Raw genomic sequence first — 22,451 nt, 5'->3', positions numbered from 1 at the left:
GCACATGAGCTTGGATTCAACAGCAATTTGTGTTTTAACTTTATTTGTGGCGCTTTTGACATACCAAAGTTTTAAAACTTCATCCAAACTTCTTTTCCTCTGGTTTTGGATTCTGGTATTATGATTAAGGAAATCTTAGCCACTCCAGTAGTATCAATATATTCTTTTATAGTTTAAACCTTTTAAAACCTTAACCAACTAGAATGTACTTTAGAGTTTAATCTGAGGTAAAAGTCTTGCTTTCTTCTAAAGTTAACCTGCTATGGCAACACTGTTTATTGACTAACCCGTTTTTCTTCCACTGATTTGAAATGTGAATCTCATCACAGGCTAAGCTATTGTATATACTAGAGTCTAATTTGGGGCCTTTCATTTTGCTCTATTGATCTGTTTATCTACTCTGAGCCAGTTCCTCACTGATTAAATTATTGCAATTTGATAAAGTTTAGAAATCTGATTGGGCTTGTTCTCCACATTATTCTTTTTCCTTTTCAAGTTGTCTTGGCTATTGTTGTCCATTTATTACTCGAGATGATCTAAGATCCCTCTACTATCCAATTAGGGGAAAAATGATGTTGGAATTTCAATTAGACTTGCATTCAATTTATAGATTAATTTAGAGACTATTGACATCTTTACAATATTGAATCTTTATAATGGGAATGTGGTTTAACTCTCTATTTAATCTATCCTACTTTCATGTCTTTAAGAAAGTTTTATAGTTTTCTTCTAATAGGTATTCTAAAGATTATTTCTCAGTTTTATTTTTATTGAGATACTGAATGGGATTTTTACATTTTATTTTAGAAGAATGTTTCATTGATTTTTAAAATATATTTATTTTTGTGACCAGCTACCCTGTTAAATCTAATAGCTTTGCAGTTGATTCATTTGTGTTCTTTAGTTAGACAATTACACTATCTGAGAATAATGATGGCTTTTGTCCCTCTTTTCCAGTAGTTATATCTTTTATTTATGATTCTTACAAAACATTAGCTATATCCTCCACAGTAATACTAAATGAGAGTGGTGATAGCGGACAGCTTTATCTTGTTCCTGACTTTAATGGTCATCACGTCTCTAGTTGTTCACCAAAAAGCAGGAAGCTGTTTGAAGTTCATATTCACTATCATATTGATACAATATTCTTCTGTTCCCATTTTTAAAAGCCAAATACAAATGCTGAATTTTTATAAAATGCCTTTTTAGCAATCATCAGGGTAATAATATGACAGCCTAAGGAAAAAGTCTTTCACTTGTTGTGATGAGATTTCTTAATACTGTATCTTTCTCAGATTTGCCCATGCATCCTACTTGATCAAGGCACGTTGCTATTTTTTGCATTTTTTTATATTATGCTGAATTCTTCCTGCTTGCACTTAAAGTCCTTACATTTATATTAATACGTAGGATCAATCTGTGGTTTTCTTTCTTTGATACAGTGACTATCTCGGTCTGTTTTTTATATCAAGATAATGTTATTCCCTTAAAATACAGAGGAAAATGCATCCTATTTTCCTATATTGTGAAATGGAATATAGCAAAGTTTTAAAGGACCTACCAAAAAAATCATTCAAGCTCAGTGTCTTTGCTGAGGTAATAATTTTAAAACTTCTAATTTTCCTCATCTTAATTATCGGTCCATTCAGACTTTTTGATTTTTTCCAAAAACTTTTGTAAATTTATATTTTTCTACAAACATCAATTTTAACGAGATTTTTAAACTTTTTTTTTAACCATAACTATATATCATTATCGTATTACTTTTTTTCATCTGTATATACTTTATTTTAGTCATTTTCTCATTCCTATTTTTTGCTTGCATGTTCAGTCACTTCTGTTGTGTCTGACTCTTTGTGACCCCATGGACTGTAGCCCATCAGGCTTCTCTGTCCATGGGATTCTCCCAGCAAGAATCCTGGAGTGGGCTGCTGTGCTCTCCTCCAGGGGATCTGTCCGATCCAGGGATTGACCTCTCATCTCCTGTTTCCTGCACTACAGGCAGATTCTCCACCGCTGAGCCACTAGGGAAGCCCCATGTTTATTGGTAAGTTTATATTTTATCTGTCCTCTTCTATTCATGTTTGGATTCTATTTTCAAATCCATTCTTCCTCTCCTTCACCCAAGCTCCTAGTAGGATTTTTCTCATGCTAAACCCGTTTCCTCCTTCTTTCCCAGGCACCCAGAGCTTTTGTGCAGAATTTATCTTCTCTGAATTTCTCAACACAGAGCCTGACAGGTTCCATAGTGAGAAGTTTTCCTTCTTTTTTTTCTATGAAAACCTATTTTATCCGGTCCCATCCCTCAAGTTGCTGTCAGGTAACTTGCTAATTCATCCACTAAATCCACTGAGATGGTTGGATGGCATCACCGACTCGATGGACATGGGTTTGGGTGAACTCCGGGAGTTGGTGATGGACAGGGAGGCTTGACGTGCTGTGATTCATGGGGTCGCAAAGAGTCGGACACGACTGAGCAACTGAACTGAACTGAACTGACTGAAAGGCACTGAGGGGGATGAAAGAAAGACCACTGACAAGGGATTTGGGAGCCCTGAGATTAAGTCCTGAATTATCTGCCACCAACTAGTTCTCTGGCCTTATCTCCGGACCTTAGTTTCCCCAGCTGTAAAACAAGGCACTTGAATTCCAGGATTTTTCAGAATTTTGTGAACCCTGAGCAGTTTATGATTATCTAGTACCCAAATAAAACATCTCTAGTTGAGGCTAGTGTAATATGTCATTCTGTCTACATAAAAGTTTCATTTTACAGCTATTTGGGGAGTTTTTAACACAAATCAGTGAACAGGATGATGCTTCCTAACATTCCGAAACATTCCTTTGCTCTAAAAAAAATGAGCAATGTGTTTTTTATAAACATCATTGGATCCTTCAGTGTTAAAATTAAATCTAACGTGTTGTCTAACAAAGTAATCAATAGAAGGCTGAACAATTGTTGGAAAAACTAAAGAAGTATCAAGAAATGGAATCACCAACTTGCCAAGCAAATCAGTATGATACCAAGTAATAATACTAGGTGACAGCACTGTTCTGGCTTTATGTATTTATCACTAGAAAAGAATCTAATGCTGGGAGGGATTGGGGGCAGGAGGAGAAGGGGACAACAGAGAATGAGATGGCTGGATGGCATCACTGACTCGATGGACATGAGTTTGAGTGAACTCCAGGAGTTGGTGATGGACAGGGAGGCCTGGCATGCTGTGATTCATGAGGTCGCAAAGAGTTGGACACGACTGAGCGACTGAACTGAACTGAACTGAAAGTTATAATCTCTCCCAAAGGAGACCATGAATTATCTTCTTATTTCTGTTCTTACACCAATGTCCTAGACAACAGCATTGTTTTGAGGTAAATTTGAAATGGTAACTTCAGTGGGAACTGCCCCTCTTCCAGGAAGAGTATCCCCTTCTAAGAAATGCCCCCAACTCTAGGCTCCATATATGTGGTTCTTGCTATGAACCCATTTACAGAGCAACCGTTCATTGACTGGCCCAGAAAGGAACACATGACCAATGAGCTTCTTCCTTGGGTATTTGGACCTGGGACCAAAAGAGTAAGAGGAGTTTGCTTGGGTGAAACCAAATGGGGCCATCCCAGGTACAAAAGCCCCTCTGTGTTCCCCATTTCTTGTTTGTAGAAAAATGCATTAGTCCCTTAGGCCTTCCCCGGGTTCCAAAAAGCAAACTCAAGCACTTACTAACTAGGGAAGTGAGGGAATACAGAACCAAAGGAAGAGCAGTTGAGCAAGAAAGGTAATGATAGCTTCAAAAACAATCCTAACTTCTCCCCAGGACTTCCCCAGCTGTCCAGTGGTTGAGGCTCCATGCTTCCACTGCAGGGGGCATGGGTTCGATCTCTGGTTGGGGAACTAAGATCCCACATGCACATGATAAAGCCAAAAAACGCAACAGTCTTAGTTCCTCCTCAAGGAATATATATAATAGTCTGATGAGTATCTTTGAGTTGTTAGGAACAAGTTAAGAGCCTTGCCCAGATGAAGGTTGTATGACTACATGTAGTCCACAAGTATGGAGACCTTAGACTGGCTGGAACCAAAAGGCTGATGATTAAGATTCCCGAAATACTACCCTTTTACTTCACTACCAACCAATCAGAAGAAGGTCATGCACCCTGAAATTTCACTCCAAATGCTGTCTTTAAAAATCCCTTCCTCAAAGTCTTTTGAGCATGAACTGCCTATTCTGCAGATTATATGGCACCTGCAATAAACACTGTGGGCTTTCCAGGTGGTGCTAGTGGTAAAGAATAAGAGTGACAGTGCAAAAGATGTAAGAGATGCAGATTCAATCCCTGAGTTGGGAAGATCCCCTAAAGGACGGCATGGCAACCCGCTCCAGTGTTCTTGCCTGGAGAATTCTATGGACAGAAGAGCCTGGCAGGTTACAGTCCATGGGGTTGCAAAGAGTCGGACAGGGTCGCATAGAATTGGACATGACTGAAGTGACTTAGCACATGTACATGCATGCGTAAACACTGTACTTTCCTTCACCACAACTTGGGTCAGTAAATTGGCTTTACTACCCGGCAGGCAGGTGGATTCAGTTCAGTAACACTAGTAGTGCTAAACTTACTGAACATGCAAGTACTGAAGCCCATGAGCCACTGGAATCCATGAATTCTGTCGCATGGAGATTGCTTTGTGGCAAGACAAAAAAAGAATCTATATGCAGAGAGGACATTGAAGCAACTGGACAAAATATCAGAGGGATTTTCAAAGTTCACAGCTTTGAGAGAAGCACCACTCTAAGGCTGATACAGATGACTGCATGCTGCAGTGAATACTAAAACAAAATGGCCACCTTTAAAGGTGGTTAATGAGACTTTCCAGTAGTTATGTATGAATGTGAGAGTTGGACCATGAAGGCTGAACGCTGAAGAATTGACACTTTTGAGCTATGGTGTTGGAGAAGACTGTTGAGAGTCCCTTGGACTGCAAGGAGATCCAACCTGTTCATCCTAAAAGAAATCAATCCTGAGAATTGATTAGAAAGACTGATGCTGAAGCCCCAATACTTTGGCCACCTGATGTGAAAAGCAGACTCATTGGAAAAGACCCAGATGCTGGGAAAGACTGAAGGCAGGAGGAAAAGGGGACGACAGAGGACGAGGTGGTTGGATGGCATCACTGACTCAATGGACATGACTTTGAGCAAGCTCTGGGAGATGGTGAAGGATAGGGAGGCCTGGTGTGCTGTAGCGCACGGGGTTGCAAGGAGTTGGACACAACGGAGCACTGAACAACAATGAGACAGAAGCATGAGTATGTGCCAAGAGAACCTGGGAGCTCCGTGCACTGGGTCCCAGTGTTCAGACAGAAGAAAGAAGCCACTGAAACATGAATCCACGCAGCACACAGAATGGTGTGATGACGGTGAGGAGGCGTGACCTAAGGCCGTGCTACCTCACGCTATCATAACTTGACTGCAGGCGTGGCAAACACTTGAAGATCACCAAAGTTTACATTATGCTTATTCTAACTAGGTAATAAATCCACGGTTTTATTTTATCGAGTAGATTTAGGGATTCACAATCAATCACTTTCACAATCCTTATAAAGACATAAATGAATTGCTCCTACAAGACATAGGTATAGAGATATGAACCTAGAAGATTCCAAAAGGCAATTCCAACAGCATTCAGAGTTTCAGAGCATTGACAGAAAACTGCCCTCCTATAAACAGCCAGCCTAGAAGAGAATGGCTCAGTCACGGCGTCTTTGCATCATTCAGGTACTTTTTCTGTAGCCCTGTTGACCCACACTTATGTTTGTAACTCCTTACCCTACCTCCTTCCCTAAGAGTAACTTTTCTTCTCTCCCACATGATCCCCTAATTTTTATCTGCTTTTAGATACTATGCTTTCCTCTGTACCCCATGCAATCTGGGTGGCTCTGGGTCTTATCACTGGGCATGTCTGTACCTCTGCTGCAACAGTCTATCACACTGCCTTCTATTACCTGTTCACATGTCTGTCCTTCCCAGCTACACTGTATTCACCTCTGTACTCCGTGAATCTAGCACACGGCCTATACTCAGGGGTTATTGAATGAAAGTATCAACAAACGAATCCTTAAATTACTATGCATTATAAGGGTTTCATTTTTTCAATTTGTGACAAAATAGGCTTTGCTATAAATTCATACAGACACAGCAATAAAATCTGCTGCTGAATGTTCATTCTTGCCAGTCTGCTATCCATGTGGTATGGACATCTGATTACAACTTAAAAAAAATCAGTACATGATGGATGAGTATGTTCTTCTCTGCACAAACTTATCTATGCCCTCCTTCTAGGAGATCCGAAAATGGGGGAAAGAAGAACTTTAATATTTTTTCTAACTCAGCTTTATGAATATATTTATAAGAATTGGTTATAAAATTATGAAAGGAAAAAAAAGAAGCAAAAACATGGAGGCTTTGCTAAATTTCATAGACTGCTGTTCATACCCAGCTTCAGTTTCTTGGCCAGTGCGTCAATTTGAATCGTGGGATCGGATCCCATGGACAGAAAACATATCAGAGGTGTTCTCGAATCACTTTCTTCCCAAGTTTTCTCCAGATTTAAGATAACTGGTTCCGTGTACTTTTCCTCCAAGGAATCTGCAATATACTTTCTTGCTTGAAAAACAGTACGGTCTGGGCACCAAGACCTAAAAATGCAAACAAGTTAGAGGAAATAAATTCAGGTATTTAGTTCCAAGCACTTACAGAACACATAGTTAATTAGCAAAAGGATAACAAGCTAATTCTCCTTTATGCAGATATGTGTAAGATGGACAGTGAGATTGTCAGTCCTCGGATGAGTGCAAGTTTAACCGTGTGGTTTTGATGCCAGGCGCTGGCAAGGAGCAGGGCAGAGTCAGTTATGTTGCCAGTCTAGAAGGGAACTTAGGAATCAGTTGACTTCCAAGTGTCTCACTTTCAGGAGAAGCAGTGACTATTCTGAATTTTTTAAAAATAAGTTCCTGTTGGGTTTTTAAAAAAATCTATTTATTTATTTATTTGGCTATGACGGGACTTATTTGTAGCACATGGGATCTTTTTTTAAAAAATTTACTTTTGGATGCACTGGGTCTTTGCTGCTACATGCAATCCCTTCTCTAGTTGCAGCGAGCAGGGGCTACGCTTCAGGCTTCTCATTGCAGTGGCCCCTCTTGTTGTGGAGCACAGGCTCTGGCCCGTGAGCTTTGGTAGTTGCAGCATATAGGCTCAGTAGTTGTGCTGCACAGGCTTAGTTGCTCAATGGTGTGTGGGATCTTCCTGGACCAGGGATGGAACCCATGTCCCCTGCATTGGCAGGTGGATTCTCATCACATGGGATCTTTGATCTTCATTGAGGCACGCAGGACCATTTTAGTTGAGGCCTATGGGATCTAGTTCCCTGACCAAGGAATCAAACCCAGGCCCAGGCACACTCTTATGAGTGTGGAGTCTTAGCTACTGGACCATCAGGGAGGTTTTAATTAACTACTTAAAACACACACACACATAACACACACACACACATACCAGTGATTATCCCTAGTAACTAGGCTATCAGTTTCAGGTAAGCAATTACTCGTTCAAACAAATACACAGGAGCATATTCACTCTTTGATAGATATTTATGGAGTAAATACATCAGGGCCTGCTCCTGATGCCAGGGACACAGCAGGGATGCAAGAGGAGGTACACAATGGGAGCTCTGCAGTCTTCAGAGGGAGATAATGTGTCAAAGGTGACAGAAGTTGATTCACAAGAAATGCTTGATTCACAAGCATTTATTAATACTTAATACCATTCATGTAGCCTACATTGTAGCAGGTTCTATACACTGTGACTCATTAAATATCATTTGATATTTCTGGATCATAGTCAAGCGCTATGGTTTCTTATTAATAGATTGCATTATTCATTTGACATGGATTCAATTTTCAAAGGATGGATGAAAGACAGATATGTGTAGTCTAATAAAAACAAATAATTGTTCTGTCCTGAGGTCACCACTGCTGACAGCTCTGATCACTCTCAAAGAGTGACAACGTCTAGGAAACAACTTTTGCTAAGAAAACTCGGTGGTGTAACCTTCAGTTCAGTTCAGTTCAGTCGCTCAGTCGTGTCTGACTCTTTGCGACCCCATGAATCACAGCACGCCAGGCCTCCCTGTCCATCACCAACTCCCGGAGTTCACTCAAATTCATGTCCATCGAGTCGGTGATGCCATCCAGCCATCTCATTCTCTGTCATCCCCGTCTCCTCCTGCCCCCAATCCTTCCCAGCATCAGTCTTTTCTAGTGAGTCAACTCATCGCATGAGGTAGCCAAAGTATTGGAGTTTCAGCTTTAGCATCAGTCCTTCCAATGAACACCCAGGATTGATCTCCTTTAGAATGGACTGGTTGGATCTCCTTGCAGTCCAAGGGACTCTCAAGAGTCTTCTCCAGCACCACAGTTCAAAAGCATCAATTCTTCAGCGATCAGCTTTCTTCACAGTCCAACTCTCACATCCATACATGACCACGGGAAAAACCATAGACGGACCTTGGTTGGCAAATTAATGTCTCTGCTTTTTAATATACTATCTAGGTTGGTCATAACTTTCCTTCACCTTAGGTAAGGCCAAAACTACTCCGAAATAATAATCCTACATCTTTTTGTTATTCTTTTGGTGGTTTCATCCTCCCCAGCTCCACCCTCCTGTCTTGTCCATCACACACACACACACACACACACACACACACCCCTTCCAATACAGAAGCCTTCTTTGAGCCACTGCATACTGAGAAAATATGAAAAGTGAGAAGAAAAAGAAACCATCAATATCCATTTCAAACTTTTGCTTCCATTTCAATAGTTACAACACCATTTATACATTTTAATAGTGCAGTCTTCTTGGTTTTAACTTAAAAATTGCCTCGTAACTCTGTGAGATCTACTCTTACAGAAGTAAATTCAATAATAAATGACTTCAGTTCAGTTCAGTTCAGTTCAGTCGCTCAGTCGTGTCCGACTCTCCGCGACCCCATGAATCACAGCACGCCAGGCCTCCCTGTCCATCACCAACTCCCGGAGTACACTCAAACTCATGTCCACAGAGTCGGTGATGCCATCCAGCCATCTCATTCTCCGTCGTCCCCTTCTCCTCCCGCCCCCAACCTTTCCCAGCATCAGAGTCTTTTCCAGTGAGTCAACTCGTCTCATGAGGTGGCCAAAGTACTGCAGTTTCAGCTTTAGCATCAGTCCCTCCAATGAACATCCAGGATTGATCTCCTTTAGAATGGACTGGTTGGATCTCCTTGCAGTATAAGGGACTCTCAAGAGTCTTCTCCAACACCACAGTTCAAAAGCATCGATTCTTCGGCGATCAGCTTTCTTCACAGTCCAACTCTCACATCCATACATGACCACGGGAAAAACCATTGCCTTGACTAGACGGACCTTGGTCGGCAAAGTAATGTCTCTGCTTTTTAATATACTATCAAGGTTGGTCATAACTTTCCTTCCATACTCAGTGGTAAATGGTGACCAAAGTGAACAGTGAAAACATTTTCATATATGTTTTGCTAACAGCACTATCATTAATACATTGTTAACATACACCCTTCACCATTTTTATTTGCCATCCAAAACTTCAGTTTGGAAGCATAAACATCCATTACAGTCAGTACTGGGACACAGTGAAGTAAACTCACTGAGGTGGGATCTGTAATTTGACACTATGACAAGAGATGCTTCTAGGTCTGATAATACCTGCTCTCACCTGATAAGTAAAAGTTTGCGGCAGGTATCCAGTGAGTCATTATATCCATCAGGGATGATTTCCTCCTCTGGAGCATCTTTATCAAACCAACTTTTCCACCCTTTCTCATTACGAGATATCTAAAATAAACAAGCGAATTAGCAACCCTCAGGAATATATGCCATTAAAATTAAACAACATAGAAAGGTCATTCTTTACAGGTAGATAATTTTTTAAACATAACCACACTGTTTTACATTTTTCTTCAGAACCAATGACTCAAATAGCTTGGATATTACTATTCCCTTTCAGTTTCCCCATTGCTTTTCTACATTATTCACTAAAATGAATATCAATTACAAACAACAACTGGAAAGGAAAACCCACAGACCGGGGTTTCTCAGCCTCAGCCCCATGAGCATTCAGGGCCAGGTTCATTTTACGTTGGGAGGGGCTGTCCTGTGCATCGCAGGCTATTTCGCAGCGTCCCTGGCCTCTCCCCACTAATCACCAGAGCGCCTTGGCCTCTAGTTTGTGGCATCAAAAGCGCCTCCAGAATCGTCATTTGTACTCTGGCGTGTGCACCAGGGTGCCTTTGAATGAGAGCCACAGTTGTCTTAAAGCTGCATTACTGTGTCAGCTCCTCTGGTGCAAGGGCTTGTCACCAGGAGGCCCCAATTTAAACGACCCAGGTGTATTTGGGTTTACAGATCTATACTTTTTTTCTAGTCCTTTATTACCTGGTTCATAATTTCTGCAAACTGTGGAAGTTTGCTCAGTTCCACAAGATTCAGCCAGGTCATATCGAGGATCCAGCGAAACGGCTTGGGAGGGCAGGCTTTCAGATCCAGAGCTGCTCCCCCTGGGGAAAGGTGTTAGTGGGAATCAGGTCAGCTTGTGCTCCATATTTTAGAAATTTACTTTCAAGTTAAGAAAAAAAAAAAATCCAGATAACCATATCACACACAAAAATTGGAAAGTTGGAAAATAATCACATTACAGAAAATGTAGTTATCTTTTTTGGGTACATTTCCTTCAAGTCTAAGTGATTTCTACCATCTTATACAGACAGCAACTCCCTGTCATTTTTCCCTGCAAAGAATTTTTCTCAGGTGGTTGCAGGTGTTTGCTTTTTTATTGTTTTTAACTATTTGATATCAGTGAACAGATTGATCTTTTCATAGGTGAGTTTAAAAATCAGTTCTGAGTGAAATCACTCCTCCAGAAGCTTGATATTCAATACTATTTTTTAATCAGGTCAGAAGGATGGATACATGCATAGGGAGGAAAAAAGGAAGGAAGGAGTATAATACATCTGTGGATTTTAAGAAAGAAATTAATGTTCAAATCATTTATTCATTCATTTACTCAACAAATACTGAGCCACTTCTCTGTTTCCAGAATATTCCAGGCACTAGGGATACCAAACAAGACCCCTGTTCTCACCAAGTCTAGTGTAGAACATAAGTGAACCACTGGAACATATTCTGAAGCAAAGTGAAAGTTGCTCAGTCGTATCTGACTCTTTGCGATTCCATAGACTGTAGCCTGTCAGGCTCCTCTGTCCATAGAATTCTCCAGGCCAGAATACTGGAGTGGATAGCCATTCCCTCTCCAAGAGATATTCCCAACCAGGGATTGAACCCAGGTCTCCCGCATTGCAGGTGGATTCTTCACCATGTGGGCCACCAGGGAAGCCCATTTTGAAAGCAAATCACTAGTTAAATGTGACAATGTGACAATCTCCACCAAGAGGTATGACTATATTTTCAGTTTCAAAAGTCCTCTATTGAATGTCTTTAGTCATGTTTTATCATAATTATTCCACCTCTGTTGTTTAGATGCATAGAAAATTCAGATGCACAGGAAATAGTAGTTCTTGAACTTTTAAATCCGATAATCCTCTTAAAGAACTCATCAAATCCCCCCACTTCACTCATTACCTTGGGGACAGAAACAGGGGAGGTGGCGGGTGGAGGGAACTACAGGTCTCTGCTCCCCCCTCTAGCATCTTCCTGAGAAGGTGAATGACCTAGAGTACCTTCCTGTAAATCCCTTCCCTCCACCGTGGAGTCAGGGGCTCCGAGTGCCACAACACTTCTAGAACCTGTAAACCTTCCGACGATCCCTCCATCCCCACGGTGACCAGGTGAAAGAGAAAGCCATACTCTAGCACCATTTCTGCTAACACTGAGTTTACCGTAGGAGAAGCAAGCCCTAGAGAAATTCACCTGCAGATTTAAGGGATTTTTTCCTCTCACACAGGTTTCCCAGGTGGCGCTAGTTGTAAAGAACTGGCTTGCTAATGCAGGAGACATAAGAGATGAGGGTTCGATCCCTGGGTTGGGCAGATCCCCTGGAGGAGGGCATGGCAACCCACTCCAGTATTCTTGCCTGGAGAATCCCATGGACAGAGGAGCCTGGTGGGTTACAGTCCACGGGGTCACAGAGAGTCGGACACGACTGAGCAACTTAGCATGTATGCACGCGGTGTTCTAACACGGAGATAAGACATGTCCCTTTTCTTCTTGGTTGTCTCTCCCCAACACACACACACAAAATGATTTCATGTCATCACACACCTCAAAGACATCAAGAGAAGACATTTAAGTTACATAGGTGTTTTCAACATACCATGCACCTACACTAGCCCAGAACAATCACAGCCTGTCCTGTTCCCCCCAAATATCCTGGCACTGCTACTTATAGACTACATAAACTTGGACAAAGAACTCAATTTCTCCCAGTACCCTCTTCTGTCAAATGAGTATAATAATAGAATCCATCAGATTGATTGCTGTGGAGATTAAATAAATTAATATATGTATAAAGCTAACAACCCTTGTGGCCCAAAGTAAAAGCTATATAATCATGAGCTGTTATTTTGACATTAACTCTCTGTCTGTTTTGGAAGGCTTGGGTCCAATCCAACCTGGAAGGCAACAGAAGACCCCCTAAGGTGTCTTTTTGTCTGTGGTTTATGACAAAAGAATGATGATGTCTTTCTAAAATAACCAGGCAGGGGGAACAGGTGTATCAATTACTCCACAGTGCAGGATTGCCCTGGTAGCTGTTCCATTTTTCAAAGTAGTCTGACATTCTCAGTTGAAGAAGAAAGTCAAAGGCACCTTCCAGATATTGCAGAAAACAAGTAGGAATTAATACAAAAGGATGGTCACTCTTGGGAAATCAAACATTTCTGCTCTGGTAAATAAGTCCCTTTTCTTTCCCCCTTAAGCACTGAGCTCAAAGTGGTAAAAGATATCAATGATCTAAGGGCTGTATTTGTTAACTTTGTAAAAAAAAAAAAGCATTAAAAACAAAGTTCTACCATCTTTTAAAAAATAATTTGGTCAAACCGTAAGCCAGTTTAAAATTACTACAAACTGTAGATTAAACCAGTTTTGATTTTTTTGAAAGTCTCACTGTATGCTGTGCTGACTGTACTTCTGCCAATCCACCTACCATAAAATCCCAAAGTAATCTTCTGCAGCACGGCTCTGTTCATGCTACTTCCCTGCTCAAAAAACATTCCATGACTCCCTATTGCCAAGTAAATTAAATTCAAATTCCTCTCACTGACTCTCCTGACCCTACCCAGTCTGGTTCTCTCTGACTCTCCAGTTTTATGAAATGGGGTCACAGATGTGCTCTAACCACAGCTCAGAGGTGTAGCCTTCTTTATTTTTTCTGTGACAAATCAAATCCTCCTCACAAATTCCCACCCCAAGTCTTGCTGTGTTTCTCGGTCTCCTCTGATTTAAAGACTTTCTTTCAAAGAATCTAGTCTCTTTCGGGGAATGGCCGTGGCTTGGCTGGTTGTGTTGGCCGGGGAGAGGTAGAGCGGGGTGGGTTTGTGTCTTGATGGGGAGATGCTTCAGATCTACAACGCCCCTCCCTCCCAACCCCACCTCGCCTCTGGTCTTCGTCTGTCTCAGTCACAGCCTGGGATCCTCGGAGCCATGACAAATCATATCTGGGGGCATGAGGCTGCCGTCCACAGAGGTTGGTACTTCGTCACTAGCTACAAAGTTCCCCCGCCCTGCAACTTCTTGATTGGCACCCCAGCCCCACAGCTGTGCACCAGCCCTCTCTGCATTTCCACGCCCACACTCCTAATGCCAAACCTTGGGCTTATCCTTCTATCCGCTACCTTCCACCACTGACGCTGTGATGCAGCTTCCATGTTGGATGCAGCTCAGGGCGGAATGCACGTCCCTGCTCTCTCTGAATTTAGATGAGGTCATGCATCCTTCTATAGCTAATGAAATATGAGTACGAGTGACCTGTGCGACCTTTAAGAGCCAGCACACAATTTGCCATATCATGTCCCTTTTCCATAGTGATTATGGCAGGCAATGTGGATCCCTGGGTGACCATGACAAGCAGGTCAGATATGGAGAGTAAAGGAGAAGTATGTTGTCCGCTGTGTTGAAATGCAGGGATTGTTTTTATGACCACAATACCTGGCCTATCCTGACTAAAAAACTAGGTCCCCACTCTGACACTTCTCACACCAGCTCTCTTTCAACCATCATGACCAGGAATCTTGCACAGAGCAGAACTCTCAGACTCATTTCTGACCCTCTCGTGGCTCTTACACCCAGTCCTTTGCCGTTTTACTTTCATGATCTCTCATATCTTTCTTTATACTCCCATTGTCTTCACCCTAGGATGGGAATTTAGCATTTCCTGTGGTTGGGAAGATTTTAACAGACTCCCTTGAACTTCATTAATCCTACACTTCTCTGACAGAGTCACCTTACTAAAGAACGATAAAAGCATCACATCACCACCTCACACGACCCCTTAATTTCTTACCAGATCAAGAAATCCTTCCCCTGGGAATCAAGGCTCACCAATTAACATACTCCATTCATTTCTTTTCTCATGCTGCTCTGCTCAGCATGGAACTTTTCTTCATTTCTGCCTATCATTCAATGTCCATTTCAAATGCCACTTTCTTCTTTTGGGGGAGAAGGGCAGCCAGAAAATGATTTACTAAACGACTTACCAAAGAGCAAAAAAAAAAAAAAAATAGAACAGATTGCAGCATTTTCCCATGTATCAAATAACCTGGAAAACTTCACAGCTTAACCTGGAAAGGCAAATTTTCCAAGGAACTTTTTATGATCTCACGAACCACATGCAATCACTCCCTTCTTTTAGACATAACACTTGGTTTAACTGAATTGAATGAAAAGGCTATGGTTTTTCCCATGGTCATGTTTGGATGTGAGAGTTGGACTGTGAAGAAAGCTGAGCGCCGAAGAATTGATGTTTTGAACTGTGGTGCTGGAGAAGACTCTTGAGAGTCCCTTGGACTGCAAGGAGATCCAACCAGTCCATTCTAAAGGAGATCAATCCTGGGTGTTCATTGGAAGGACTGATGCTAAAGCTGAAACTCCAATACTTTGGCTACCTCATGCGTCGAGTTGACTCACTGGAAAAGACTCTGATGCTAGGAAGGATTGGGGGGCGGGAGGAGACGGGGACGACAGAGAATGAGATGGCTGGATGGCATCACCGACTCGATGGACATGAGTTTGAGTGAACTCTGGGAGTTGGTGATGGACAGGGAGGCCTGGCGTGCTGTGATTCATGGGGTCACAAAGAGTCGGACATGACTGAGCAACTGAACTGAACTGAACTGACTGCTTTTTTCTCTCCTCAATCATACTTTTAACAGGGAGATAAGCAATGTATAGGATTCACTTTAAATATGAAATACAAGTGTGCTTTCTTTTTAAATTTACACTCTTATAACATCACTATAATCCCCTGCTTAAAGAATTGCTCTCTTGCAGTAGAAAGCTCATCCTCTGAATCACTATTTCCCCTTTTGGCATTTGAATGTCCTAATCCTGAATAACAAAGCTCAAACTTAATGACATAACTAAAAATCGCAGAGTTAACACAGACCTGAGGCAAGTCATCTTGAGTAACCAGAGCAAAATGAATAGAAATCAGGAGGGAAAAATGAACTTCACGTCCAATAGCACTTAATTCCTCTGTGTATTATAAGAATGGGTCTACGGGACATCAGAAAGCATATCAAAAGCGATCTCCTTTACAAAGTACATCCACATCCCCAGTCCTTCACCTTTAATGAGAGCCTGAAACTCTCTGTGCTTCACAGTTCCTCTCTGAAGATCGATCTTTAAGGTCATGAGGAGTACAAAGAGGAACTTGTGGTTCTCGTACAAGCCTCTGACAGAATATGTAAAAACTTCGTAGGTCAGATACTCAATAATATTTGTAATTCTCTTTTGAGGCAGTGGAGACTTCTCAGACCTGCAATATGTTTTAAAAATCAAAGAAGTAAAAATCTATTTCTAAGAAAGTAGGAATACACACAACATTTGTGGGGGGAGGTAGTTAGGTAGTGAGGCCCCACCTGGCCATGGATTGGTCAAATAATTTCAAGAACTGGGCCAGCGAGGTCTGGTACATGATATTGACCATGCTCATCTCCGTGATGAGGAAGTAGAGGATGCTGCCGCGGGTGGCCGCGGGCCGGAACTCCTCCTGGGCAGTGTTAATCTTGACCTCCGTTTCTGCAGCCACGTGTAGTTTTTCACTGACTTCAGCAGCTGTCAGCTTGGTGGTGCGGAGGACACCAATGAGAGATTCATCATCTACCAAGGAACCTGAAAACCAAGGAGGAAAGCTGGGGAAAGCAAGATGGGAAATTCGCAAAGCGAGACGCATCACTTCTCTAATCATCCCGTTAGTTTTCAACTTGACTACTTCAAAGCCCACAGGATGAAAGGGTGAATCTTGAGACATGGAAAGGCTTCTAGTCCAGCTATCTATCCGAGGCTTCAATCCGTTCTAAGCATTCCGGCCTAGGGGTTATCCAACTCTGCCTGAAAATGTGCAAAAGGCAGTTCTCAAGATAGCCCACATGTCTGAGGAATATCTGAAGAAAACTCCTGTCTCCCTCCAGTCCCAGTGGTTTCAGCTGTTCCTTACGTGACGGCGCTGTTGCCTCCTTTATCATTTTGATGGGTCCTCTCATGGCATCATGGGCTTTTCCGCCCCATTTGCCTCACAGCGCAGGCTGACCCAAACATTCCGTTCCGTTCCGTCGCTCAGTCGTGTCCGACTCTTTGCGACCCCGTGGACTGTAGCCTAACCAGGCTTCTCCATACATGGGATTCTCCAGGCAAGAATACTGGAGTGGGTTACCGTTTCCTTCTCCAGGGGATCTTCCCGACCCAGGGATCGAACCTGGGTCTCCCGCATTGGAGGCAGACGCATTAACCTCTGAGCCACCAGCGAAGCCCGACCCAAACATTACCCACCAGCTTGAAGGTGAACTGTACACTTTCTACTCCTGCTTTAGTCCAACAGTCCTTGACACTGAGAACTCTGGTCCTTCTATGTCTCTAATAAGTTACGAGATAGTGGAAGTGTCTGACCAGGAAGAAAAATCCTGATTTCAGTTTTTAGTTTTAACCTTCTTAAAGACATAAACATGTCTATGAGAACAAACTCAGTTTTAAGATACGGAGAGATGCTCTGGATGTGCTGAGCTAACAGTCAGGATACCTTCAGAGAGTGAAGCTCTGGCCCACCTGGGAGCAGGTGGATGCTACTGGAAGGTGCTGAGATGCTCTGATGGGCATGTTAGGTCTGTGAGAGAAGTCCAAATTGTGACTAATCTCATAGGAAAGAGGTCTTGATCCAGTACGCTCTTGGCTGGATCAGGGGAGGAACCCTCAGTCAGTCCTTGTTGGTAATATTTGCAATGTCCAGAGGTATCCATCCAAATGACTGGGAGAAGTCACAGACCAAGAGACAGGCAACTTCATCAGCGCAAGCAGTGCAATTAAGGCAGATAAAAGACCTTTGCCATGAAGCCACCTTAAAGTGCTAGAGGCTGTTGTGGGAGTAGCACTTAATGTACTTCTGGGAGGTTCAGTTTTCCCTTTTTTTAAAAAAAATATATATCCAAGAGTTAAGGTGCTTCTGTAAAGCATTTATTTTCTGTTGTTGTTCAGGTGCTAAGTCTTGTTTGACTCTTTGTGACTCCATGAACTGCAGCACACGGGGCTTCCCTGCCCTTCACTATCGCCCAGGGTTTGCTCACACTCACGTCCATTGAGTTGAAGTATTTATCATTAGTTTGCTAATGAACGATAGAATTTAGGTTGCTGCAGTTTGCCTATTACAGAACAGTATATCCCCAAATCAGGGGTTGGGACGATGACCTGACTGCCCAGAGGTGAACCTATCCCAGCTTCTAAGTGGGAGGTCCAGTCAAGTCAAGAGTGACTGAGCCCCGGCTGCTCAAGTGTCTCTGACAAGATTACACACATCAAAACCCGTTGTGGCAACAGCATTTCAACACCAAATGAAAGAATTGATCTAAAAACACACAAAAAAAGATTGAGCACATTAGTTTCCTTCAGGCAAGCAAATTAGCCTATTATGAGTTACCGAGCTGTATTGGGAGCCCTTATTTTTCTCAGGAGAGAGCAATTATATCAAGAAAACTGTGTTATTATCAAATGCTCAGATGCCGGCTGCTAATTTAAACATCAGATTCCCTGCAGTCTCTCTGTAATATCTAGATGGAAATTGCCTCGCTTGTTTTTGCATTGATAACTCAACTGTTTCCTGACATCTATAATCATGAGGGTATTGAAAAGAGGGTACAAGAAATCTATCCACAATCCATTATGTGATTATTTCTTAATAACACAGTACCTTTTGTAGCACTTAATTTGTAGAGGAGGTTATCTTCAAGTTCTTTCATCTTACGCTTATTAAAAGTCACATCCTCCAAAAGTTTAACCCTCTCAGACTCTAACTCCTGTTATTAAAAACAAACAAACAAAAAATATCGTCAGAAGTGTAATTATCAGTTATTATGGCAAATCCAGCTTACTAGTGTTTATTATTCATTTTAAAAAGTTTAAACAGAAATACCACTCAAGTGACACTATCATTAGTCAAATCTGTATTCTTGTTTCTCTCGACCATTTAAAAAAAATTATGCCCACTAGCATTAAGTTTCTGTAGCACGCACACTGGCATGCGTGGGATAGCTCTGCTAAAATAATTCTGCCCAGGCTTTTTCCACCTCTACATGTATTTAAATTCGAGTGTCCCATTCTCTTGGCCCTGTTCCCACATAGCGCCCTCAGTGAGAAATGCTAACTTTATTTGCAGTCAGAAGGGGCAGAAACAAAGAGGCATTAAAACCAAGAAACAAAGAGAATTCTCAAGTCGATCGGAGCTTCTGAGTTGGGACCTGACTACAGGAACACCAGGAACTTGACCTGACATAGTCAGTTGCCAATATAAATCCACTTTCTATTGTTTGGCATCTCCTTCTATCAGAAGGGCTAAATTAGATGTTTGGAGGGTATATTTTTTTTTCCTACATAAGTGATGCATTCTTAAAATTATACTTTAAAAATTTTTTTCAAACTTTCAGAAAAGTTTCAAGACTGGTACCATGAACTCTCATATACCCTTCACCTAGATTCATCAAATAATATTTTGCTTTACCATTATTTCTCCTCTATAATACTTATCATTACTGCTGAACTGTGTGCATGCGTCATCATCCTTTACCTTTAAAAACTGAAACATATCTCCTGGGAAACAGGACACTCTCTTATACAACCATGGTGCAATTTTCAAATTCAGAAAATGTAACATGACTATAATACTCATGCTAAATATAGAGTAAATTAAATTATCTCAAAAGCATTCTTCACAGCATTCTTTTTTGATCTTACATGGAATCACACTGTACTTAGAACTGCATTTAAAATGTGTTTTTAAACTACTTGTTTGAGAAAGTTCCTCAAAAAACTTCAAGAAATTCTTCCTAAATCAATCTGTCAATGAAAATCCACAGCATGGCATACATCTGTACATCAACTATGGGTTGCATCACAACTTATGTGTAGGCTATATCCCTCTAACTAGATTCTGAGCATCTAGAGGGCAGGAACGTGTCCCCCTAAATTCACTTTATTAAAAAGACGTATTTGTTTATTTTTGGTTGCCCTGCGTGGGCTTTCTCTGGTTGTGGAAAGCAGGGGCTACTCTTTGTTGCGTGCGTGGGCTTCTCATCCCAGCAGCTTCTCTTGTTGTAGAGCATGCGCTCTAGGGCACACAAGCTGCAGCTGCGGCTCCAGGCTCCAGAGTGCTGGCTCAGTAGCTGCGGTGCACGGGCTTTTGTGGTACATGGGCTTAGCTGTCACTCGGCATGTGGGAATCTTCCCAGATCAGTGATCGAACCCATGCCCTCTGCATTCGCAGGTGGATTCTTAACCACCAGACCACAAGGGATACTCCCTCCTACCCATTCATTTTTTAAATGCAGCAAAGAGTCAGACACGACTAAGCAACTGAGCACAGCTGCAGCAGAGACAGGCCTAATACCCTTGTCCTCTAACTCCAATGCTAGTGTATACTGCCAGTGTACTAGTGGTTTGGGGGATTTGATGGGTTAGTTGTAAGATCATGGCTGTACTTGCGGTGAAGTGAAGTGTTAATCACTCAGCTGTATCTGACTCTCTGTGACCCCATGAACTGTAGCCCGTCAGGCTCCTCATCCATGGGATTCTCCAGGCAAGAATACTGGAGTGGGTTGCCATTCCCTTCTCCGGGAGATCTTCCCAACCCAGGGATCAAATCCAGGTCTCCCGTATTGCAGATGGATTCTTTATCATCTGAGCCACAAGGGAAGCTGAAGAGGAATAATTAATGAATTGTCTGCATTAAAACAGTCCCCCCCTGGGTGGCAGTACAGGAATATGTGGACAAGATGAAATCCTGTTAGCCTCCTTTTCAATGTGATATGCAAAAACAAGCACGTGGTGCAGTGGACACCTGTAAGTTTTACAGCATGACCTGTAGAGCTTATCTGTGAGGCTTGGCAGGGTGGAAAGTCCACGTGCTTTTATGGGTTAGGACCTTATTCTCCCTGGTCTCCATTTGTTCATCTGCAAAGATGGGGTATAAGAGCAGGATTGTTAGGAAGGTTAAACATCATAGTCATGAGAGTTCACGGACCAGTCTTTTAACTTTTCTGAAAGTTTGAAAAATTTTTTCAAAGTATAATTTTAAGAATGCATTATTTATGTAGAAAAAAAAATACCCTCCAAACATCGCAGACTAAGTGTTTTTCCCAGCAAGCTTGGAAGCTAAGGCCCAGAGGAGTGGGTTTAGGGTGCTCTGGGGATGAGGAGTGTACCCTAGACAGCAGTATGGCCTGCCTTAAGAAGTTAGCGAAGCTTGCATTGGGGATCTAAACCAATGAGGCAACATTTCAGAACAGACCAACAGCACCAGGCAGACCAAGAAGGAAGGACTGATTTTCAATAGTTGATACCATGTGGCCTTAAGAGGTGACAGAGGCAGTGAACTGAGGGGCCTATGCTCTCTGCCAGACTCTAGAAGTGAGAGAGTTCCCTTTCTGGATTGCATAAGCCCTGGGCTGTTTTTCTGGAAACTACCATCACACAGCTAGTGAGAGTGGAAGCTGGGACTGGGTCCCTTTCACCCCACTACACTGGCTGTCTTTCAAGGGCTTGCCCCAAGTCAGCCATTTCTTACTGACCAGGTGGGATTTCACTTCTCATTTCATTGAGCCCTCTATTTTCTGGTGCCAGTATCTTTCCCTTTCTGAGTCTTTCCTTTGTATCCGTTGCCATCTACTCACGTCTATTCTTTTCCTCCTTTCTTCTGCCATTCTTTTTCTCACCCTCCCGTTACTATTTCTAACCTGTCCTTCTCCTTGAACCCTTAATACTAAAATTACTTGTGCTACGCTATGTGCTGAGTCTCTTTCAGTCGTGTCCAACTCTTTCAACCCCACGAACCTAGCCCACCAGGTTCCTCTGTCCATGGGATTCTCCAGACAAGAATACTGGAGTGGGTTGCCATTTCCTCCTCCAGGGGATCTTCCCAATCCAGGGATCAAACCCACGTCTCTTATGTCTCCTGCATTGGCAGGCAGGTTCTTTAGTGTGAGCACCACCTGCTGCTGCTGCTAAGTCGCTTCAGTCGTGTCCGACTCTGTGCGACCCCATAGACGGAAGCCCACCAGGCTCCCCTGTCCCTGGGATTCTCCAGGGAAGCCCTTAAAATTAGTCATATTTAAGCAAGTATAAACTTTCTCAGATTTTATGAAAATAGATTTTATACAGTAAAAATATATAAAATTATATTTTATATATAACATTTAATGTTTTCTGAGCTTTATCTTAAAACTTAGTTTATCAGGCCCTTAAAATTTTCCAGCTTTAAGTTGTTCTTTGTTTTATTAGAACTCTCAATTATACTTAATTTCTCTGCTTCAGTATAAATTTTATTTAATTAAAATGAAAGTAAGGCTCCCTACATCATTAGATTATTAGAGTGTGGTAGCGTGCTGTAATTCATGGGGTCGCGGACAGTCAGACACGACTGAGCAACTGAACTGAACTGAACTGAACTGAAGTATCAGTTATAGCCAAGTATATCAATTATTATTGCAGTGTAGTAGTTAAAACTACTAATAATATTCATCCAGAGCAATTTCTTTTTCTTCAGGATCATCATTTCATTGAATTTTTCAGGTGAAACTCAAGATTATTCATCTATAGGGCTGTGGATATGAAAGTCAATCTACCCAAAGCCTTAAAGTCAGAAGTAGAGAGAGGTGTGTGTGTACACATGGACTTT

The 22,451-nt window shown here is 42.0% G+C and overlaps 1 protein-coding gene across 2 annotated transcripts in view; it reads right to left on the bottom strand.

The window, feature by feature from the left end:
* Positions 1–22,451, bottom strand: part of DNAH8 (dynein axonemal heavy chain 8) — a 324,005-nt gene that overhangs the window by 83,715 nt on the left and 217,839 nt on the right. For both annotated transcript variants that reach the window (XM_088831445.1, XM_055406188.2), the window contains 6 exons: positions 18,474–18,579; positions 16,156–16,408; positions 15,862–16,052; positions 10,499–10,620; positions 9,780–9,898; positions 6,489–6,691 (listed from right to left, as the gene is read on the bottom strand). In XM_088831445.1, the coding sequence (XP_088687571.1) occupies positions 6,489–6,691; positions 9,780–9,898; positions 10,499–10,620; positions 15,862–16,052; positions 16,156–16,408; positions 18,474–18,579 (994 nt within the window). The remainder of the gene's footprint in view (positions 1–6,488; positions 6,692–9,779; positions 9,899–10,498; positions 10,621–15,861; positions 16,053–16,155; positions 16,409–18,473; positions 18,580–22,451) is intronic.

Source organism: Moschus berezovskii, chromosome 23 (genome assembly GCF_049115385.1).
Source record: "Moschus berezovskii isolate FMDL1 chromosome 23, NW_MosBer_1.0, whole genome shotgun sequence".
NCBI lineage: Eukaryota > Metazoa > Chordata > Mammalia > Artiodactyla > Moschidae > Moschus > Moschus berezovskii.
Note: the sequence above shows the minus strand (reverse complement) of the source record. Positions and strands in the feature narration are given on the sequence as shown.